General features: G+C 39.7%; 1 protein-coding gene across 5 annotated transcripts in view; it reads right to left on the reverse strand.

Moving 5' to 3' along the window:
• cfap221 (cilia and flagella associated protein 221) overlaps positions 1 to 23,802 on the reverse strand; it is a 151,129-nt gene that overhangs the window by 108,680 nt on the left and 18,647 nt on the right. For 4 of the 5 annotated variants that reach the window (XM_071464212.1, XM_071464211.1, XM_071464210.1 and 1 more), the window contains exons 23-25: positions 22,984 to 23,076; positions 22,748 to 22,855; positions 21,935 to 22,062 (exon numbers count right to left, since the gene is read on the reverse strand). In XM_071464212.1, coding sequence (XP_071320313.1) covers positions 21,935 to 22,062; positions 22,748 to 22,855; positions 22,984 to 23,076 — 329 coding nt within the window. Of the gene's footprint in view, positions 1 to 21,697; positions 22,063 to 22,747; positions 22,856 to 22,983; positions 23,077 to 23,802 lie in introns of those variants that run through there. The other variant, XM_071464213.1, reaches the window with a different exon arrangement.

The following is a 23,802-nucleotide window of genomic DNA, read 5'->3' on the forward strand; positions in this document are numbered from 1 at the left end:
GTTTGTGTTCTTGGATTTAATGGGGAAGTGAAAGCTTTGAAAATAATTATTGCGAGCCAGGAGGGTTGAGCGAGGTTACAAAAGCAGGTGTTAATTGCAAATTTTCGGAGGGTTGAGCAACAGTTGGTGATTTTTGCCAAGTGCCGTCATCTTCCTTGAGTACAACATGCCTTAATTGCTCATTCTTGTTGGCAGGAGGAAACATGCAAATCCAAATGCCATTTGAAAACCTTTGGAATTTAGTGCCATGACTGGGCGCGCTCCATGTTTCTGTCATTGGTGCTGGCAGAAAAGGAAATGCCAATTAATTTAGTCTCCCGAGTAAGTCTGCTCGCTCTGCTAAAGTAGATTTTTCTATTATTGCAGCATCAACACAGAGTATTTAAAAAGAGCAACACCACTTTGGATTTGGTCGGTTATACTCTGAGGTCTGCTTTTAAAACATCTGTTTATCCACATGAGGTAAAAACACACTTAGCATAATACAGTTAAACCTGCATAAATTGAGCTTTTGACTCTTGAACGGCTAAATGCTCTAATTTAGCCAGCTTTTCCCTCACCTTATTGTATAGTCAATTTCTACAGCTTTCTCACTGAAAAAAATCTGCCTGCTCTGGCGCTGATACCGAGGCAATAAAGCCACAGGCCGGAAAACCAAAACAATGAGCTGAAAGATGCTAAAATGGGTGCAATATTGATAAGTGCAGCTTTAATTTTTATATGATAGCCTTTTCATTTTGCTACTCAGTGTTTTATCCTACCGTCTGATATAAAACAATAATGACATAGTCTATATCCAGGTTGTAAAAGCTTTTGCAGTGAGTGTAAAACCTCTCTGCGTCTGGACCGTTTGGTCTTTTCCTGGAAGGAATCCTCTAGCTTACAGGAAGTGATGCATTTTACATTTGCAGTTTGTTTGGAATAAATAAAACATAGAATAAAATGAACAGCAACAGCCGCCACTGAAAACAAGACAACAGGCAGCGCAAAGCAGCCATCTGTTTTAGTTTTACATTCATACCAGCAATCATTTGATCGTTTTTAAAAAGAAAAATACTCTCCTTTTTTTCAGCTGTTTGGAAACTTTATTCTTCTACTTGATATGACAGGGTTTAGCTGCCTACAACTTCTGTGCAGATCACATTTGTACAGCAATCCCCGTCTGTGCCGCGGACTCATGCACATGAGCCCACAGGCTAAACTGCTGAGTAAATAACAACTAAATAAAAGAGACTGTTGAGCTGCTGATGATGCCCTTACCCACTTTATGCTGGGATTGCATCATGAAAACATCAGCTGTTGCGTTTCACTCGCCCACCAGCTTCCACCGGCTGCCACAAGCTGCTGGTCTGTAGCCAGCAGACAACACCGCAAAGACAGATTGCAGTCATCACTTGCACGCAGAGACTCGCTTCTGCAGGAACAATTCTCTCAAAGCTCAGTGTTGTGCAGACAGCGCTGAAATTCCTATTTGTCTTGGGCTTGTGAAAACCCTGAAAGCAAGCCAAATCATAAATAACAAGTGGCAAAATGTCCAAAATGAAAATGAGTGACTGCTTAAAAAAAAATAAATAAAAAAAAACATCTCGGTTGACATTCAGGAAACAATTACTTCTGTATAGATGCCAGGTTTCACACAGAACGTGACCAGTGTATAAAATAAAACCCACTGTCCACACAAGAGTTTTTTTCAATGGATATGAGCAACTGCACCCTCTCCATAGGTAATAATGGTACTGAGGCATATATAAAGTGCCTTCCATTCCATAAATATAAAGGCTCAATGTCAAGCCCACTTGAAGATAATTGACTAGTAGCTGCTGAATCCTCCAAACAATAATGCACTGTTGAAAAACAGTAAACAGCAGCCGGGAACATCTGCATGGAGATAACTCCAGTGTTCACAGGGAACGTTGCCTGAGAAAACACTAACCCGAGCTATGATCTTATTGGACAACCCGGTGCCAGCCCAGAACACACAGTCCGGTCGCACCGAATGGATACATAATGTCAGTTCATGTCAAAAAATAGCACGAGGCCTGTTACTCAGGCCACCAGAGAACCAAGCAGCCTCTCACCAAGCAGTGTTTCTCAGCTCATTACAGAGCAGCAGTCCGCCTTATTGGTGTCACAAAGCAACACCTCAGAGTGCTCGCAGCCCAAACAGCATCCTCCTCTCAAAGTATACTTTCATTTATTTAACCAAGGGAAGGTTTTGCTCGGACTTATATGCTTTAATATTTCCACAGACAGCGACCTGGGTTTGGTGACACACTGACTGCAAAGCCATAAAGAGGAAGTTGGAGGTGGATGAGCAACAGCTGTGTTCGTCTCCCATCTCTGAAACATTACATTACTTTCAGGGTTTCTCAGTGAAACTAATTGAGGCTGTTAGTACCTACGCACACACACACCATGCAGTTGAAACCATAGCTACTGAGGTCACAGCACCAGGGATTAAAGCTGCTACAAGCAATATTTTTTATATTAACGATGGATCAAATGACTATGTGTAGGTCAAAGGGGTTGAGGAACCCACGGATCCATGCGGTTCTCCTTGGCTCTGCAAGCATTTTAGCACCTATTAACTCACTGTTTTGGTTTTATGACCTGCAACAAAAACATCAGTCCCTATTATCAGCATTGTTCCTCAATGCATCAGGCAGCTGTTTCAGCTAAAAAAAATAAGTTCTCAAAACACATTGTACACCACCTACCCAACACCAAACAGTAGATAAACACAGTAAGCAACTAGCAACTGATGAAGAAAGTTGAATAATTAGCAGCCAAAGAGTCAGTTATTTCGCTCAGGAGTCAGTGGCGACCCGAATAGAGCTAAAGGGAGAGAAAGTTCTCCCTTTAGCATTCTTCATTTTAAAACGCATCTCTTTTGCTACATTTTCACCTCCCACACTACTCCGGATTTTCTGAGCCCTGAAAAAGGAGTTTTGGAAACGCTTTTGCCTCCGTTTTAGTTTGAAAACGGAGTTGCAGTGCAGCCTGGATGGTTAAAAATAGAGACCTTTGGAAACGATGACATAGACCCAGTTGTTCCCTGATTGGGTCTTATCAGCCTTGACTACCGGTGGTGAAAGCAACATGAGTAATAAATCCCAAGTGTTCCTGACCTTGTTGTTTTTGCTAGCAGCTGCTGTGCAGTGAAATTCTGCTAAATAAGCAACTGCTAACAAGTTTGCCATTTCAACCTTTAGAGCAATTATATGTTACTCTTGTGTTTACAGCAAAAATCAGTCTCAAACATTAAGTTATGGCTAAGCTAATGCAACAGCCCTTTGCTGGACTAAAACACTTGTCAGCAAGTTATCACCACCAACTGTGTGATCAGTGGGATAGTGAAACTGTCAGTACTCCAATGTGTATTGGATCCCATGCTCATGCACGCGCCCTTGTGTTTGTGCTAGTAGAACATGTGATATAAACAAAAAAGGGACCTTTAACTTACAATCTGTTAATAGCATCTGGTGGAAAATAATTAAAGATCAGAGGCTAATTCTCTAATAGTGATTTCTTATTGCTTCCTGTAGCACAACGTAGGCAGTGAGAGATGAGGGTCAGCTACAGACTACAGCCCCTGGAGCTGGGAGGGAGCACAGGCATGCAGTGGAAGTAAGACCTCCCTGCTGCTCATCAGTGTAATATTTTTGTACATGAATCCACAGGAGTGTTCTTCTTCAACAGCAGTTTTGGTTTACTCGTTATTATCCCACACAAATTGAGAGCAAGTTTGCAGGAATTAATTTCGCAGCCAGAAGAACAAGGAAGTGTAGAAAATAGACTCCAAGGTCTCGGTGGGGTCTCTGAGAAAGACAATTTGTGGTGCTCTGACAAGCACCAGCAAGCTAAAAAAAACGCTAGAAAGGTTTTAGTTTGTGCAGCCTAATCTGAGAATAGGTGTGAATTACAGTAGTTAGAGTACAGCTGAGTGAGTAATTTCCACATTAGCAAGACGTGAGATGGTGTGATCTGTGCATACAGCATGATGGCTGGCGGGGGGAGGGAGAGATGTCATGTAAGCAGCACATGGTAAGCAACGTGTCTCCATCTTCACTGTCAATACTAGCTTCATTTCAGCCATGGATTTTGAAAGTTAATGCTGGAGGAGCTCAATATGCTGTCAGTTCAGAGTTTAATCAATATGTGAGTATCTCTATTTTATATCTGATGGCATATGATTACATGTTCGCTCCTTTGAGATACATGCATACAGATTCAGGCAAGTGAATCTGAATGTCCTTCTGCTACTAATTGACTTTGGTATCAGGTAACAACATACTGGTTAATTCACACCCAAAATTACAAGCTGCTAGCGTGATGTACAGCATACACAATAATATAGTTTCCTATAGTGCAGCCTTTCAGTCCGATTTCTTGCAGCAGTAATAACAAGGTTAGAAGGCTGATGCCATTTCCCCAGCAACCATCAACTCTTCCCAGGGGAATCCCAGGTGCCCCAAGGCCAGCTGAGAGCGCCACCATGTCCTGGATCAGTCTGTGCAGAACACCTACAAAGGAAGGCACACAGGGAGCTTCCTTCCCAAGCACTAAAAGAATCCAGCATCCAACATCCACATTCCTGCATGACCCAGACCAGGACCTTAGACCTGGAGGTGTTGATGCACATCACACTCAGCCGAGGAACTGCTCTACATCACATCACGGTTGGTTGAAGTCAGAAGGACAGTGTCATCGGCAAAGAGCAGATAAGACCATAATGGCAATGAACTGGACTCTCCCCAGACCTCAGCTGCACCTTTATACCCTTTAAATGTCACAAAGAGAAAGGAGGAGAAGGGGAACAAGGTGAATCGGTTGTCCATTTTAAATGTGCTTTGCCTTTGTGCCAACGAGACACAACTTTTACTTGCAGCTTATGGCGTCCAGCAGTGACCTGAACAGTCTGTACTTTTTTTCCCAAATCCACAAAAAAAAAAAAAAAAAACACACTTCCACTTCCATGAGCCCTCTGATTCACCAGGACTGAATCCATAAAGTTTTAAATAACCTCCACCTGTTTCTCAATAGCTCTTAAAGTACACATCTTCCAGTCCACCTCTTCCTACCTGCTCTGTGAGAAATATGGAACACAGGAATAAACCAGCGATGAATTAGTGCGGTCAGCAGCACACAAATCATTTTAACTGCATACTCTATTACCCACAAGTACCTTAAGTACCCTAAAGTACACAAAGGCTATGACATAGGTGAGGTTAGAGTTTTATTAGGTGAGAGGGGACTGTGTGTTGGTATGTGTGTGAAAGTGTGGTTGGTAAATCAATATTTCATCTCATCAGGTGTTTATCTGAAGGGCCATGCAGTAAATATCATGATGGATGGTAAGAGATGAGTTAGGGGGATGCACATTACACTAACAGGTCAAGGTCTTAAAAACAGAGAGAGAGAGAGAGAGAGAGGAGAGAGAGAGAGAGAGAGAAAGAAAGAAAGAAAGAAAGAAAGAAAGAAAGAAAGAAATCTTTCTATTCTATGTGGAGACATTTGGTCCTCATAAAGACAGAGACCTACTCACGCACTTACACACACATGCATACTGTAATAGCAGTGGGTAACCCTTCACAATCCCCGGCCTTCTCTGTCTCTCCCAAGCAGCTGTGTCACTCATCCCTCGTGCCCCTGAGTGCACGCGCACATGTGTGTCTGTGTGATCCCGCAGGGATTCGGCAGCAGCTTCTCTGACAGTGATGATAGCCGACAGATTATTACTAGCCGTGCGCACTCATGTACACGCATGTAGGCTAAAGCGACCCACTGTGTGCGTTCACACCCAGACATGGAGGGATGCCTCTGACTACCTGTGAGGGGTGAAATTCATTTTCGGTGGTCTGCCGGCAGATTTGCAGATATTTTTGATGGTTAAATGCTTCTGAACAGTTATAAAAAATTTACTGGATGGACAGAAATGAAACAGACTCAAACTGTGCAAAGATGATAAACAACCTGTGTGTGTGTGTGTGTGTGTGTGTGTGTGTGTGTGTGTGTGTGTAGGAGTGAGTGAAGGGATGTGGGTGGAACAAAAATGTCTAGCAGTATTCAGTTGCATTGACAGTTGCAAGTGCAGTGTGTGCCTGTGCTGCAAAGAGTAGTTCCGCATGGATACATATTTTACATGATGTACATGAAAGAAAACCAAAATTCATAATGTCATTATGAATATCACTGAATATCAAAAATGTTTTGGCTACATGTTGAATATACTTATTATGTGTTAAGTTTAAGCATTTTTAGGTATTTTTAGAATGACCTGTACAATGAGAGTCTGACACTGGTCCTAGATTTCATTAGTCAAATAAAATTCATTCAGATTCAGCCAAGACACAGGTAACTATGGTGAAATTATGCAATATTGCTGTCAATATCACATAAATATCACATAAATATAAAGGCAGCCACGATGCTTCCAAATACTCATGTTAGTATTCTCACATGCTGATGTTTAGCAGGTAAAATGTTTGTCACGTTCAACAGCTTAGTTCAACATGTTAATACTGAACTAAAATGAAGTGGAATTATGCTTCCCCGAGGAAACACACAAACCTGATAACAGCACTAGGTAAAACTTCACCAAAGTTATTGCAAGTCATCCTCTAGGCAACATGAATGTCTAAACTTAATTTCATGGCAATCGATAATTGTTAGGGTCTCACTCAAAACCTCAAACATCGAGCACATAGTAGCACTAGAAGTAGTCAGAAGATCACAAAAGCCTGTAGGATTCATCCTCTGATGAGCGTGAATGTATGTGCAAAGTTTCATAGTGAAGCATCCAATAGCTGTTGAGATATTTCAGTCTGGACCAAAATGGTGGACAGAGTGACGAAAAGAAGTCAAAAAGACCGATTGCAAGCAACCAATTCTGTCACGCCTTCAAAAAGACCTCCCATATTAGACTAAATAAACATAAATAAAAACTACACTGCAACAACAATTAAATAGAACCCACTGATGACATGATAATAACATATACAGTAGGTAAGAGTCACTAAACATGTTATCCAAGCTTCGGCTCAGTAAACAGACCATCAGCTAAGCTTCCTCCACATGCTATAGCAGCCTGTAAGTGAGCCTGCACTGAAAGCCTGGTGAGTACACTTCCATCCAACCAGCAAATCTCTATAAGCGGTCAGGAAACAGACCGTGACTTGGGAGCCGGAGGGTTCGAAAAAGTGGCCTTGTGACAGGACAGTTGCTGGTCTGACGCCCCAGAGTGGCAGTGGAAACCTGGGCAGGTGGAGGGAATGAATAAGACTCTCTGTGGCTTCAGCAACTGCTGCCGACATGCCTTTGAGCAACCGCAGCAATAAATCAGATTGGGTACAACAATAAAAGCAAGACTGGTACCAACAAAACCATATGTATTAATTAAAAAAAGCTGTAAAAAAAAGGCTGATAAAACTATAAATTGTTTGCATAATGTTAATTATAAATGTGTGTGGACCTGTGAAACTTCCCTCCCTGCAGCTGCCGCAAGAGAGTGTTACAAGAACGTGCTAACAAGGGTTAAACAAGAGATGAAGTTGATGACGTCTCATCACATTCACTCCTCTCCTGTCTGTGTCACATCTGCCGTGGGTGTTTGATAGAGGGGAAGAAGCAGGAGGGATTTTTAGAGGAATTCGATACAGAGGGAGTCAGTATTGTTGCATGTTAAAAACACTGGCCACTAACTGAAGGTAAACACGTCAAATCCCGAGTGCAGGAGACTTCTACTACCACTGGTACTGTATCTGACAGTAGTGAAGCCTTTCGTAGAAACCCGAGTAATAATCTGTATCTGAGATTAAAACTGTGCTAGGGGCCTTAATCCCTCCCGGAGTGCACGCACACACACACACACACGCACTGATGAAGCCCAGCAGCATAAATCCCACTTAGGCAGCTCTGAAGCACGCTTTAATTGAAAGCCTTCCACATATTTAAAAGGTGGCTGTCGCAGTGCAGCCTCCATCACTGGGGCGCTGCGACGACACACGAGGAGAATGTCTTGCAGTGCATCAGAACGAGAGACTACCATCTGAGCCTTGGCACCCTCACCACGTTCGTTCATATTCTTTCGCCCCTTGGGACTCGGTTTGGTCTTTTGTTGACCTTTCCGTGACCTCTCTAACTGCTTTCGCCCAAGGTCATGCCAGATGCATGTGCGCCAACAGTGAAATGTACCATTAGGTGTGTAGCTTCACAAGATTGAGTTCGCCATCATCACCTGACTCCACAGATTAGACGATAGTGAAATTGAGTGCCAGGGTTAAATCAAGTTGTAGGCTGGTTGGGCTTGTTTGTAGCTGGGCGACGTGCGCCTAAGGCCACAGAGATGGAGCTTGTGAGTAACACCCCCTGTATCTTTAAATAAATCAGAAAAGCGCTGAGAGCAGAATAGGATCTAATACACAGCAGGTAGGGAACATAACAGAAATACAACCTGAAACATCCATTTGAATGCAGCAGGTGTGTCATATTACACTGGATGCCAAGTGGCAGAATAATAAGAGGTGTGACAATAGATTATTGATTTCAACTTTAAAAATGGCAGTAAACCATAGCAGTTAGCTCTAACCACATAGAAAACATCTCATATTCTGCACTGCACTAGATATCTTGCAAACTAAAAGAATATACTGTTTTTAAAAGCAGTAAAACAGCATACATGCAACAGTAAAAAAGCGGACATTAGTGTTTAAAGCTGTTTACTTATGAATCTAGAAGAATGTTGTGAGTTAAGCATCAAACTTCATTCCTTTATTCATCCAGAACTGTCTTCAGCAGTGGAAAGCAACTCTCTAGTTTCCCTTCTATTTCTATCACTTCATTTCTTCTACTGAAGTTAGCATGCTAACCAGATAGCTCCAGCCCGTCTTGTCACTTCCTGATAAAGAGTCACTGCATCATCCAGTCTGCCCTGAAGGAGTAGCATTGCTCAGAGGGCGTATTAAAACCTTTTTTCTTGTAAACACAATGATGGCTCACAAAGTGAACAACTGTTAATGCTAATGTTGTTTATGTAGCAATAGCAAAACTTCCAAACAAATAGCTTGTAATCTACCAAAAGTGGTTTTAAAGTGCTCATGTACAAAGTTTGTTGTGCAAGTCCTTTCTGCTCTTTCTGCAGTTCTACGATCTGTAAACTCAAAATATCAATTTCTGTGTAAATGATCAGAGTGTGCCTCTGGTGTGCTGGAAATCACTATTGATCGTCTTACTTAGGACATCTTCTTACTGCAGCTAGTGCTAAACCATTTCCTGAGGGAAATTGTATCAGCTCATCCCTCAAAAAGTTAATTGAAAATGTAAACAAAAAATGTCAGTACTGAACAGTGTGAGAGCTCATTATCTGTGCTGCTTAACTAACAATGCAGCATTTGCAGGTTATGGTCAATTTCAGGCCAATGGTGTCCATTAACACCCTGTTTGCATTGATAATGTGGTATAACATTCACCAAATATTGTCCATCAATGCTCTCCCTCAGTCACTTACTTAATTAGCTTACGTCCCATCACCTTTCATTCTATGTTGATGACACCCAGCTGTACGTGTCAGTCAAGCTGAATGAAACTAATAAACTGTTTCACGAATATTAAGAACTGGATGCTAAATGTGCCACCATCAACTTTTTAAACACTTTCTAACAGCCCGTCTTTGAGAATGTAGAAACTCTGTTTAGCCCAAATGTCAGGTTTCAAGGACTCACTTTAAGGCTTATTTGATTGCTAAAAAAATTTGATCCATACCAAATTTCAGTGAGGAATTGAGGATTTATCCAAGTTTTATCTTATTTTTTCCCCTATTTACCTGACAACAAAACCTTAAAATTATTCCTGTACTGCTGTGGACAGCTTTAGATTATAACAGAATATATCTCCCTTGCTTTTGTGTTCTGTTTTATAATTAATTGCAAGTTTTTACTGATTATTTCTAAGACTTTGCCAGGTCTGGCTTTGGACCAACTTGCCTTGAAAACTCAGGCTGGCAGAGTCAATATTGTCTTTTAAATCTCTTATTATGTCTTTCATAAGACTGTGAAGCCCCCTTTTATTTTAGTTTGTTTATATTCATGTTCAATATTATTGGATTTGTGTTTATTTCATTCTCTCTGGCAAGTCTGTTTGTTGACTGCATGAACTCATTTATTACATAATTGGTTTGAAGGGTTTATTTACTGTTTATTTGTTCTTTGGTTCTTTATCTTTCTTAATTGTGAAGCAGTTTTATAACATCAATAGTGAGAATTGATAATGGTCATTATTGATGTTTTGTTCTTTTTTTGATATGGTGACAGGCATGTCAGAGCAGACATTTCTGCAAAGATTTATTGAATCCTCTGTAATATTGTCTCGTGGTGTTTGCCTACTGTGAAAACATATACGAAATGCAGCACAGCACAGGAGAGGGCAGGCATAATTTATATGAAAGGAACCCAGACCTGGTCTCCTTTTGATATTCTAAGATGATAATGCACAGGAATAATTGCCCTTCATGATGAAATCAGCAGAAGGACAATCAGCCCCTCAGGCTACCTGTCTTCCTATCCGTCTGTCCTTCAATCACACCACAGAGGCATGGAAATAGGAACACTATATGTATTTATCAAAATCTCAGTCCAGTGTACACAATATTCTGAATAATCTCATTTGACAAATAAGGAAATAATATATGGTTATGCTCAGTTTACAACATTTTTAAAGTTACTCTTATTATGGTATGTATAATTGCACTGATTAGCCAACATACAGTATGTCACGCTGTTACGTTCTCTCCCCCTGCCGGGGACAAATGGAATGTAACACACACACAATAGTTTGAATAAAACTGCATTATTTATTATCAATTGTGTTGATTCCTAAAAACTATTGCATGAATATCAAAACAGCTAGTTTCAGCTTGTAAATTAGCTCTGCCTTTCTGGCTGGAGGGCAACAGCATGGTCAGCTCGATAAACACAAATGTCACTGACTGAGTGATAGAGTTACACCATTGGTCAGCCCTCCTAGTGTTGAAGTTTCCCTAAAATGATTTGGTGTGAACAAGCAGTGTTGTCCACTTAGTGACTTTGTTGCTAAAATGACAGGCTTTTCAGCCCCCTTTAGTGACAGCACCTGGAGATAAATCTAGCAACTTACAAGGGGATAAACAGTTGAACTAGTTGAAGTTAATGGACAACTCATTGAAACTGTTTTTGCCACTCCAAGTGGTGGCAATACAAAGGCAAACTTGATCAAACCGACCTCAGATCAATTCTATAAATAAATAAAAAATACTCTAACATCCACTGTTACATCCAACCCCTTTGAAATCTCTTTAGATGAACACATTTGGAACATGACATGAAGATGAAGGGGTGCTGGGGTCGTCTGACAGGGCTGTGGGGGTAGACAAAACAAAGGAGAGGGAAGGGAAAGCTGCACAGCTCCAAAAGTGAGCAGCTCCTCAACGTTGGTAAGCTGTTATGTGTGTAAGTTTAAAAAAGGAAAAAGTGAGCAGCAAATCTGGCATTGTTTCATCCCGGGCAATAAGAAATAAGTCTGTATAAAAGCCAAGAAGGGCTAATGCCACAAAAATACTACACTCTATTTTTCTCATATTGCAGTTCAAACAATCCACAGTCTTTCAATTTAGATACCCTGCAAAAATAAAATAATGATGTATTTACTAAGGCTGTGTGGGAACACAGTTTAACAACACTACACTGCTGCAATATTACAACATTAAAATTCAAATTAAACTATTTCTCACCATGTATCCTCCCATGGAAGACACTGGGCTCAAACTCCTTTTTTATTTTGTGAATACAGATACCCAAACAACTACACATAAGGGAGTTGTCAACAATTTGTGTTCTAATTATCTCTGATTTCTGGGAGTTTTGATGGCTGGAACTTTTTATAATTACTGCTGCAACAAAAAATGAGGGATCAGGTCTATTAATTAAGTCTAGAATGAGGGGAAATACTACTCAAGGTCATGTTCAATGTAACTCAAACGCAGAGAAAGCATGAGTCCATAATTACTTTTTGATGCGTTTCTTCCTGAAAAATTAAAAACCAAGTCATAGCTAGAAAATGTAGGTAGAGAAGGCTCTGAGGTTCACCGAACACACTGTGATCTCTGATAAAGGCAGAATGCCCAGTGCATAGCAGGATACTCTTATGTTGCAGTGAAAAAAAACAGTAACAAAAATTGAAAAACACAAAATGTCATATGGAGAGAAATAAAGCCAGACAAAAAAGAAAAAAGCAAACCATCATTTTAGCACCAGGCACCCAACCAAGACGTCTGAGCGGACAAGGGTTCTTTTTTTCATATAATTTGCAACGACAGTCGTCACTGTGAGGGATGCGACCTTGTGCATTCTTTGTGATGATCAGTAGATGGCGAATTAAATTAATTTTAGGGATATAACTGTTTTACACAGCTTGGCAGAATATATTAGCATTATAATACCTTAAAAGAAATACGGCCAAGTGTGTCTTTTTCATTAATAGTCTGTGCATTTCGAACATTGTGCATGTGTAGTGGAGTGTACTGAATATTTCAGATTAGCAGTGCAAGCAGTAGATGCATGTTTGTCACAAAATGATGAAGGATGAAGGATGGCTGTCAATAAAGAAGTAACTATAAGGCCACAGCAAGGGGGCAAATTAAATTTTTCATTAGTGCGATTGCTGCCAGCATTTTATGGGAGTGCAGACAGATCTAATTGACTGCACATCTTAAACACTAAGCATGCTAAGGGAAATCACACTGCCCTGTGGTCAGTTGCTTAATATACTCAAACAATGACTAATAACTAATGAGCTGTAAGGTGTGACATGAACATACAAACACATAGCGACACTGATGTTAATAGTATTTCACCAATTGGCCACACTAAAATGAAAAAGTTCATTTAATTGAAATAGTTCTCTGGTTATTAGAATGATTGAAATTTTGAATAATTCATCATTGAACAAATGTAATATGTAATATGAAGGGGACTAAGGATAGAGTCAAATAATATCATGTAAATTATTAATTTGAAAAAATAATAATAAAATATAAAATATATATATCTTGCTGTATGTAATATCTGCACGTAGCTACAATGGTATGGTTAATGAAATATGGTCAAAGTATGGTCAGGGTTAGACAACTAAAGGACTTGGTTAAGGTTAGGAAAAGAAAATTTGGGCGGCCCCTTGTTGGCATAGTGGTAACACATCCTATTATTAAAACAATGACATGTTTTGCTGTATTTACTGATCAATATGTGATGGAAATTAATCTGCTTATGTCAAGAAGCTTGATCAATCTTGTCAACATGTACTCTCTCAGCAGCAGCTGGAAGCAGCGACATCTGGCAGTAATCACATATTCTTTTCTCCAGAAAATTCTCTTGTTGCTCCTCCGACATGCTGCAGTGGTCCGACTTTCAAGTTTCTCCACACACTCCCCGCCTGGTTACAAGAGTAATGCACCGATACTAGAAACCCTGCCAAATAAATACCAGCAACAATATCAGCATCTCACAGAATGGTTTCTTAAGGCGGACTGAAATGTGGAGCAGCAACATACTCATTCGTTCAGCAACAGTGGTGAAGAATGGACCGTGAGGCCAGTAAATGCTGCAACAGAATAAACTCTGAAGCACGGTTTAATTGAAAGGATTCCTCAGCTCCCATGGCGTCTGTTAGGCAGGAATATTAGGTACACAGCGGAATGTAATTATGTACGGTAAGATGTAAGAAGACCTAGCAGGATAAACAGACTGAAATAGATGTTGGATATTCTCTAATTGGAGGGACATCACAAGGCAAGCAGAATTATTCTGAGCTTCAAGAACAATTTACAAATGTTGAGTTTTATTCAGCTGTTACTGTCGGACAACTGACTATGACACTGGCAAACAGTTTATGTTTTGATCGAGCCTGTTGTCTCAAAACCACTGTTTTCTCTCTTGATCTCCCTTGAAAGCAAGCAAAATCTCAAAGGAACTAACCTGAATATAATGAAATCAAATGAGAATGAAGAAAGATTATTTAAAAAAAAAAAAAGTATTGTAGTACTAAAAACACTCAGTGGGAATACTGTTGGCTACAAACAGCTTTCCTAACTCAGTAATTGGATAGATAGCTTGCAGCCTGTGAAGCTTACTTACTTCACTGTGTTTGTGCTGTGGTTACTAAGCTAATTAGCAGCAAACAAGAAGCTAGTAACCACCTTTCTGATTCTCTTATGTTGCTTTGTGTCTGACATAAAAACAGCTTTTCTTATAGCATGTAAGCATTGGTAAGCAACACTCTCGAGGCTCTTCACTGGAGCCATTTGAGTCCTTAAGTGGCGCTAACTCATGTGTGACTATTCACATCATGGCTGAACAGTGTATGGAGCAAACTTCAGTTACTGAAAGGGGGGGGGTGGCTTTAATCGAAAGAACTCCACCACTGTTAAGACCACTCGGGTTTCTAATGATCTTACATTACAATGGCACTGAAAGCAGTGATATAAGAGCAGTGATTCTTTTTCTAATACTCTCAGCCTTTTGAAAGGATTAACCCTGACCGTGGTGCGGGTTTTGTGCGGAGAACTGCAGGTTCAAGGCTCTCTAATGACCCTAATTAAAAAGGCTTATCAAGGATATTACAGAAACATGACAATAAGAAAAAAAAAAAAAGCACACTGTGACTCTAATTAATGTGCTCGCTTTCAGCAAAGCACACTCTTAAAGTATCAGTACTATTACTTGTCAACTTTCTCATCAACTGACATTTCAGCTGCTTTTATCTGATACACTTTAAATTACAATTCAACTGCTTTCATCTCTTACTCCTCAATTCACATTAGAAATGCTTTCATCATGTACACTTTATATAACAAATTAGCTGCTTTAATTACTAACATGTCAACTGCTTTCATGTCTTACTCCAACTGACGTTACAAGCGCTGCCATCTTGTTCATTTTAATAACAGTTCTACCGCTTTTATTTGTAACGTGTCAACTGACATTTCAACTGTTTTCATCTCTTTCTCTTCAACTCACATTTGAACTTGAAAGACAACTTCAAGTCTCAGGTCTTTTGAACAACAATAAAACTTTTTCAGCTCTCCTAACTCCCACACTCTCTGCCGTTCACACAATTTACTCACTCGAACTCCTGCCAGTCCTTACACTCTTTAATTGAAACCATCTCTCAGTTTATACACTTGCACTAGCACGACATTTCTTTCAGGACTTGCACTTTGACACCAAGTTGTCACCTGCTCTAGGCTACGACTGTCGTTTCAACTCCTTTCAGTGCTTAAACTTCGTATTTAAACTTTGCTCATTGATAACACTTAAACTGACACTTCAAGTGCTTTCAGAACTTCCAGTTCAACTTCAACCTCTTCCTGTATTTGTATTTATCTAAAAGCTCATTTGTAATATGAGGACTGTAATATATTCAATGTTTTCATTATATCCTCAATGATTAATGTATATTAATGTTTATTATTTGCTCATTTCACCAAAAGATTATTGTTTTATCATCCTTATTTTCACATCTCGTAGTCTCTGAGGTCACTACATGATCATGACTGTTTATTAATTAAGACAGAAAAAAATACCCTGCAGCTTTTTTACATTGATGCCTTACACAAGGAAAGATCTCACAGGCTGAAGTGGCTGCTTATGACTGCCACCAAAGTAGCTGCTGACACCATGACGCTTTAAATGATTAGCAGGTACACAGACTCCTCTTGTGAATTAGATAAAGTAACACATTTTAAGTCAACTTATCTGTCTGTAAAAATACTGTGTAAACTTTGCTTTAAAAAGTTTTATAAAGTTTATTATTATAGTTTATTGTGGTAGACTTATGTTTGTGTGATGCTAATTACTGCCCTGTCTCAAACCTCTCCTCGCTGCTTCCCCGTCACCCTCCTCACAGTTTTAATAGTCGTTTAAATGACAGCACAAACCTCACAATCACTTCATTTGTTCCTGTATTTTCAAGCACAGGAAATATATAGCAAATTGTCTAGGGGTTGTAAGGTACAGATATATTTTTGACAAGTATGCAATTTTACAAGAGTCCTGAAAGAAAAGATGCAAGGAGAACAGGAACGTCTCTAATTAGGTAGCTGGAGCTAAACTGCACGTGCCCACAAGCAGCAGTGATTTCGGTCTTGACCCTGACATTTTTGAAAGCTAAACCCTAAATAGAAAACACATTTACAGACAACTCAAAATAGCTTCTATTTCCTTCTCTGGGAAGTGATTTTTTTTAACGAGATGCACAACTCGAATCAAGAAGTGCAGATGGCTTAATGAACATTATCCTGTCTTTGACCATGAGGGAGAGAATAGTGAGAGTTCGGACATATAAAATGAATTCAATGAACTGCTAAGAAATATGTTTTAACCAAGAAATCTCTCAGTCACAGCTTTTTTTTTATCCAGGCTCCTGAAATACCCAATCCAAGGTAAGGCCTGCCCACTCTCCTTGAAAAAAAAAAAAGGATTTTATTTGCTCTTTGTTTTTTCCCCCATCAAAAATAAACATTTGTATTTCCGTCCGCAGAAATGTCAGGGGGATTTATGTGGTCCCTGTTTTGTGTCGGTGGCCTATTTAATGCTACAGTGCACACCCCTCACAATGTGAAATGAAAGCACGGCTCTTTATGTAGCCAGCCATATTCAGCCGCCAATCAAACTGACAAGTATACCAAATTCGGATTCTTGCATAGTTCATCTTTGGAAACGCATTTCCAGGTATTGATATGAATCGTATTTCTGGTCTGTCATACCCTGAATTAGACCCACTAAAGAACATCAACTGAGAAAGTGATGTCAATTTTAAAAAGATGGGACACAGGCCTCTCTTGCGGGACAGAAGTAGTTTTGGGGATTGTGGTAGACAAGTTTGCAAGCACCTACTACTCCTACTGCTCTTGTAAAGAATCACTGTAGGCTTTTACAAAAGAGCACTCACACAGCATGAGTAGTTTTTACTTCCATCAGAGTCAAAAGCAAAAGAGTTCCAGCTCAAGAATATTTACAGAGGGAGAGATACACGAACAAACACTTGTGCTTGTTACAAAATTGCTCTTAAGAGTACCCAGAGTCCATTTAGCCTTTTTTTCTCAGATTCCAGAGCATTAGTCGGTTTGTCAAGTGGTTGGCTTCAGTGGCATCTGCCTGTTGGTTTCCCTGTTTGGAAGCTTTGTGAATCTCTGTGATCTAAGTTTGAGCTTCTGTGAGTAAATCCCTCCTGTTCAAAAGACGACCACACAGAGGTAAAGGTGGGATTTGAAAGCAACAAATTTCAATGAAGGTAACCTCATACACACTTGTTCTCCCACACACATGACAATTCTGTTTGAGCCAATACCTACAGGTCATCGTTTAACTTCAGATGATTGCATCCCACTCTGGTCCTGCTCTGTCCTGCAATACTTTGATTGGGCCAGTCTGGGTTAAATTTAACACATCTTTTCAGGAAACTGAATTCATATATCTCAGTTTCGCCCCAGACATCTATCCACGAGCATGACTGAGTAAAGAATGCTTTAAGGCTGTGAAGGCAGGACAACATTTTAATGCCATGGCATTGGGAAATATTTCCTCATTGAGGGATGGAGATTCATGAATGTATAAAATCCACTGTGGATAAGGAAGCACAGCGGCTGGTTTAAGCTCAGTCTAATCAGCCAAAGACCTCCATTTATTCAGGCATCTTAGAATCCATCATAGCTCTTCAATCTTCCCTTTTGCATTCACTCTGGTGAGTTATTTGTAGCTTTTATACATCTTAGTGTGGTAGCATTTGATAGGGGCTAACAGTAAGAGGAAATAGTTGTATAAAGCTAACAGACTGCTAGGAGCACAAGCACTGTAACCACAATACATGACTAGGAATGTAGCAATTATGCTCTGCGTGAAGTTATGTTAAGGGTTGCAGAAAACTAGCATTTCAAAATACAAGAGGTTAACACTGCAAACACAAGAGCATCAGTGCAGTTTCTCTCTTGATAAGGTAGAGAATGTGCACACACAAGACTGAGCTACTGCGGAACAAAGGAGTAATTTATTCCAAAGTGAAAGTTCAGGGAGTATGTATGAGTAGAAGAAACTGGAACATGAAGGCTTTGTATGATCAAGAAAAAAATTAATCTGAATGACATTTATAGGAAAAGGTAAATACACCACGTGACAAGAGAGTGACATCATTCACTTTTTTTTCTTTTTCATTCAAGACACAATAACTCAAACAAAAAAAGCACAGCACCTTTGAATGGCTCACTCAAAGGTGACTCATAATTTTTGTATTATTATGAAAAAAAGCTGCTGGCTATAGAGAAATTAAAACTCTGGCATTTCAAAAAAAAGTAACAAAACCACAATGATAAGTTTGCAAGTGAGAAAGACTATAAATGATAATTTTTGAAATGAAATAGTCCGTTGGGTCAAAGTTATGATGCCGAGATTTGGGCTCATTATTTTGAGATCACAAAAGAGATCACAAAAGCACTTTAGGCTTAGAAAGTGACTGTGGCTCAAAGCAGCCAATCAATACTATCAAATAACTGAATTTCTTGCACTTTGTCCACTCACTTGGAAACTGTAAGAGGATAATCCTGAAGGTTGATCAATGGTTACATCAACCATTCAATCAGTGTTGAAGGCTCAAAAGAAATTCAGTCCATCTTTCCTTGCTTTTATAGGATCTTCACATATGCATGACAAAAAATAGCAACTGCTTCATATAGTTACCTGCTACAACAAACTGAACAACCAAGATGTTGTTTACTAAAAAAAAACAACAGATTTTTGAATTACAGATAAGAGCTAGCTACTGAGAAATTGTAGAGTAAATGTAGTTTTGAATGTAGTTTTAGTTAAGGTAAGCTGTGGCAATTTCTCCATTTAGCTTTCATTTGATGTAAGCTAGCTGCCAAGTTGGTTGTCTGTCAGCAGCGAAGAGTGCAGTGAGTGTGACAGCAGATCCTTGATCTGGGCAGCAATACACTGAAAAGATTTTATTTAATTACAAACTGGCGTACTTTTAGTCTTAATGTAATTTTACTGCATTCTGCTTTATAGGGCCCTTTGGATTAAATTACCTTCAGTAATTGGTCAGTAGTTGAACATATAGTCAATATTCTCCAACTTATCACACAAAACAACATCTAGTTTCTACAAGCAGAGACTTTGATGGAGTGAATTCTATGTACAATAAATCAAGCACTTCTGGAGCTCTGATTTTGAGTAGGTGAAAAAAGCTGCAGCAATTACAGGACCAAAGAGTCTATTCACCTGTTGTTGCTTTTCTGATCTGCTTCCATTATAAGCCAGTTTGAAAGAGCAGGTCACAGATGTGACCTTGTTGTGGCGGCACGGTTGTTCCTGGCACTTAAATGCACTGAATTTTGACAGAAGTTGAAGCATGGCATCGGTTTAATTTAGATAGGCCTTTCATTCGCTCGGCAAATGGTTCAGGGCACCTTGCCACTGCCACAGCCATTATGCCTCTCTATCACCAAGGAGAAGACATATGGCAGACTCAACACTTCCATGACCCTCAGTTGAGTTCAGGAACAGTCAGTGAAGATGTCAGGGCTGTTTTTTGGAGCAAAGTTGTTCGTAGTGGATTACGTGGAGATTTTGTGTTTGCCACCACCGCTCTATCGTAAACTGTGACCAGACCATCCCCCACATTTTTAACACATCTACCCTCTGTTTTATGGAAGACATGAATTAAGTTGTTTCAATTCAAAATTACTTCAAAAATTAAAGAATTAGCTTTACTCTAGACTAAAATAGCCTCAAGAGTCCGTGCTTTATACTTGACTTTAAATACATCTTGCCTTCAAGGCATTCAAGGCGCTACTTGAAGCCATTCCAAACACACAGAATACGCAAAAGGCTTTGTTCAAACTCAAACCAAATTATTTCAGCTTTTGACAGAAGTTGCTGGGTTTCCAGTCAAAAGAATTTCAGTGGGAATGTAGTATCTCTGAGGGGCCATTACTCTGAGGCAAAACCTACCAAGACCGCAACACAATTTCTCACCCAGGAAGTGTTATGGAGTAATTCAGTGAAATGTGTGAAGTGAAAAGCGGGGAAAGAGCGGTAACTGTGAGCCAGGGACGGAGTGTGTTCAAGGCAGAGAGATGGACAGAAGAAAAAAGAAGGATGGTGTTAAAAGTTGCAATCACGTCTGTTGCCGCTGGTTATTGCTGGTTTGTCCCAGGAGTTGCAAATAGCAGCCGATGGAGAGCAGAGACAGCAACAGGGGCAGATGCTGTCTCACAAATGACCTCTTGCTTTGATTCTGTCCACCTCTGGATGATTTCTGAGGACGGTCTGGTTATTGTGGCAAACATGTCAACTGTGCACGGCTATTTTCTTGCCATGGGGTGTCATAGAAATTGAGCTGGATGGAGTGTAAGTGTTCCTGTTTTCACTGCCGTCTCTGTAAGTGTTATACCTCATTTTTCAAAAAGGATGAAGTAAAGAATAATAGTTACCGTATTCGCGGGGTGAAAGTTTTACTATAATGTACAAAAGACTGTTGTAGATGCTATATCTTTTAGTGGATATTGTATAAAACAGATGCTGACGGCTGGGTGAATAAATAATACAAACTGACTGTAATAGGAGAGTGCTGCTGTACTGTATCTCCTCATTTCCTCTCTTTCAGTCCCTTCACACACATCAAACATACGCTGTCTCTCTCTCTCTCACACACACGTTTCTGTTACTATTATTACACTGTCTATTACTTATTAAATGTATATCACTGCTGTGGCTTTAATTAAAAATTTAGCTGTAGTATTGCTTCCCATGAAGCATATATATCAAGTCCTAACCTGTACAAAGGAGAGAAAGCGTAATTACATGAGCATTAATTATACAGTAAATTTCTCAATGGGATTTCTGCTGCAGTGAAAACAAGGGTACTATCATTTATAATCCACCCTGTACTGTCACCTCAGCACATTCTAGTACTGTGGCTTCCTGTGTGGGTCGAACTCCATGTCTAAAAAATGTGACATTTTGTGTAAGTGTCACTGTAGAAAGGACATATACAGTGACAAATAGTCACTGTATATCTATAAAGTACAAAGCCATTAATTAAGTACACACACGCTGACTGAAGGACAAATAAATGTGCCGCTCTTATTGTGAAGCTCATAGAGTTGGAGCTCCCTCTAGGGGTGAGAGCAGAAACATGTGCTGCACTGGACTCCATCCCAGTGAGTTTACAGCCTGTCATTGCTACAGAAAATTTAATTCTGACCGAAGCAGCTTTCTCTTTACAACTGCGTAAATATGACCTTTTAAATGTTGATATGCTGTTGCTGTTGCTGACAAATCAGCAACCTCTTTCATGGCAAATGCATTTAAATTTAAAAAAAATGTTCAATCATATTTAACCGTCACCAAAGGTCAAGTATGACACTGTTGTTTGCAACATATTAAGGTTTAATAGTGATAAATGTAGTCACACTTTGCTTCTATGACAATGTAAACTGTGAACAGTATAAAAATGCGGAATTATCATTTTTAATTGGATGCAGTTGTCAGAAACGTGTTAGAATATACTGTAGCTGTGCTTATGTGTAGATGTGAGTGGGTGGAGGGATAACGAATTTCCAGGCTTTGTAAGAGCACAGGAGGGGAGCTTACTGGTAATTTTGAGTGGGTGGGAGGAAGGCTTATAGGTGGGTGAGTAACCAGGTTTTATTTTACAGATGTGGCAGGGCAGACAATGTAGAGTCTCGTACGGCTGAGTAGGATGGGTATAGTGCTTATTTGTGGTCCTGCAAATGTATTTTGCGAGTCATGCGAGTGTGTGTATGCGGTACAGTGTGTGTGCACACATAGCCCTTTTGCAGGTTTTCATGTGTTTTGAGGAAGTGTGTGTGGGTGCTTTGCCTATTTACAGTCCTCTCCCGGTGAATGAGAAGTTCTGTTGGCGACTCCAAGTTGCTTCAGCCTGGTTATCACTCTTCTTCCCATCTGGTTGAATTCAGACCTGTAGGTCGCCTCCACCTGAAGCTCCCTCAGGTGCCTGTGATAGAGCAATTTAACAAATTTACCAAGGGAAGAACTGGACAGATTCAGCAGAATGCAAAGACTGTTAGACGAGAGCCTCCATTTAATACTTGCAAGTTTCAGATCTAAGATCTTCAAGTAATCTATGCCACAGCTGTAAGAACTTGTCAAAATATGATAATATATCACAAAAGGGTTTTAAAAACATGAAAATGTACTGAATTCTTATTAAACATATAACAACTTAAACATAATAACATATGGAGCAGCTGTTACATTGTCATTTGCTACAATTTACACCTGCATAATACAACAACATTTATTAGTATGATAATAGCATCAGGTACATTATAATATATGTGATAAGAATGCATTTTGAGTCTTTTCTGGGACTGTGGAAGGCTGAAACTTCAACCATAAAAACACAATCTTCATAATGATCAAAGATAGGAAAAACTAGTTTATGGTTAAAAATCTCTATCAGTTATATCTTTGATTGATAAAGATTTCACTTTGATGAGTTAAAAAGTTAAAAGGAACGATGTGCACATTCATTAACTTCATGTTTAGTGTGTCCTGAGAATTTCCTGTCTTAAAACTTACAGTACAAAATGTTTATTGCCCTTTCCAACTCCCACTGTCTGCAATGTGTGTGTGTGTACGTGTGTGTGTGTGTGTCAACATCATACCAGTGGACTCACCTGGTTGTCGTTCCCGTGGTGAGGTTGCTATTGGAGACCAGAGGTTCCCGAGACAAGAACTCTGCTCTGATCATCTCTGGTGTCAGTCGGACTCCTGAGCCTTCAGACCTGCCCACAGATACGTAATCATACATAATCTGAGCATCAGAGCAGTGATTGTATTTACTTTTTCGCAAAAGACAGAAAAAGCTTCCAACGTGAGGATCAATAGTGTCAATAGTGTGGTATGTGCTTACGGTTTGTCCATTAGTGGTGTCAAAGCATCAGGAAGGGAGGTGAGAGGAGGAGGTGCTGTGAGTGGAAGTATATCTGTGCTGTAGTCAACAGACCTATAGGAGACACACACACACACACACTGCTTTTTCCCCTGAAGAGCCAGACCAAACATTAGCAAATCGAGATAATGGTCAGATAGCTACTCCGTCTTACTTAGATGAAAGGACTGCTTAGGGTTGTTTGAAATCTCAGTTTGAACAGGAATGATAAAAATACTCCTGAGTGAAAGCTGATACCACTTACAGGCAAAATAGATTTAAACATCGACAAGTCCCAGGTTTGCTTTTGGAGCCAACCCTGCTCTAAGCTGTGATTTCATTCTGAATAGAAACTTTGGAATGGCAGGGGCATGGGAGCACATGGTCACATAGACATAAACTAGTTAGTAGTTACTGGACATGGATATGAACTGGGGTTGCAGCAGCTATTTGTAAATTCATTACTAACTAAGTTACTAAGTTCTTAGTAACCACTAACAAACTAGTGTGTTACAACTATAATGACAATTTTCAGGCTCAGTAATATATTAAACATGGCAGCCCATCTTTTATAAATGTAGATATGAGCGTGTTATAAATACAGTATATGCATGTTGAAGAAATGTGTGTTTCAGAGTTGGTAGTATTCGTGCAGTTCAGTGCGAATGGGAAATGCATTATACTAACATAACCAATGGTATCTAGCTAGTTATTTAGTCTGACGTTAATAGCATAGTGTTTTGTAACCTGAGATACACTGTGCTATTTTTTGGAAATGTAATTTAAAATATTCCCATCTTA

The sequence above is a fragment of the Trachinotus anak genome, unplaced genomic scaffold (genome assembly GCF_046630095.1).
Source record: "Trachinotus anak isolate AG129_WGS33_773 ecotype Australia unplaced genomic scaffold, CSIRO_AGI_Tana_v1 ptg000026l, whole genome shotgun sequence".
Taxonomy (NCBI): Eukaryota; Metazoa; Chordata; class Actinopteri; order Carangiformes; family Carangidae; genus Trachinotus; species Trachinotus anak.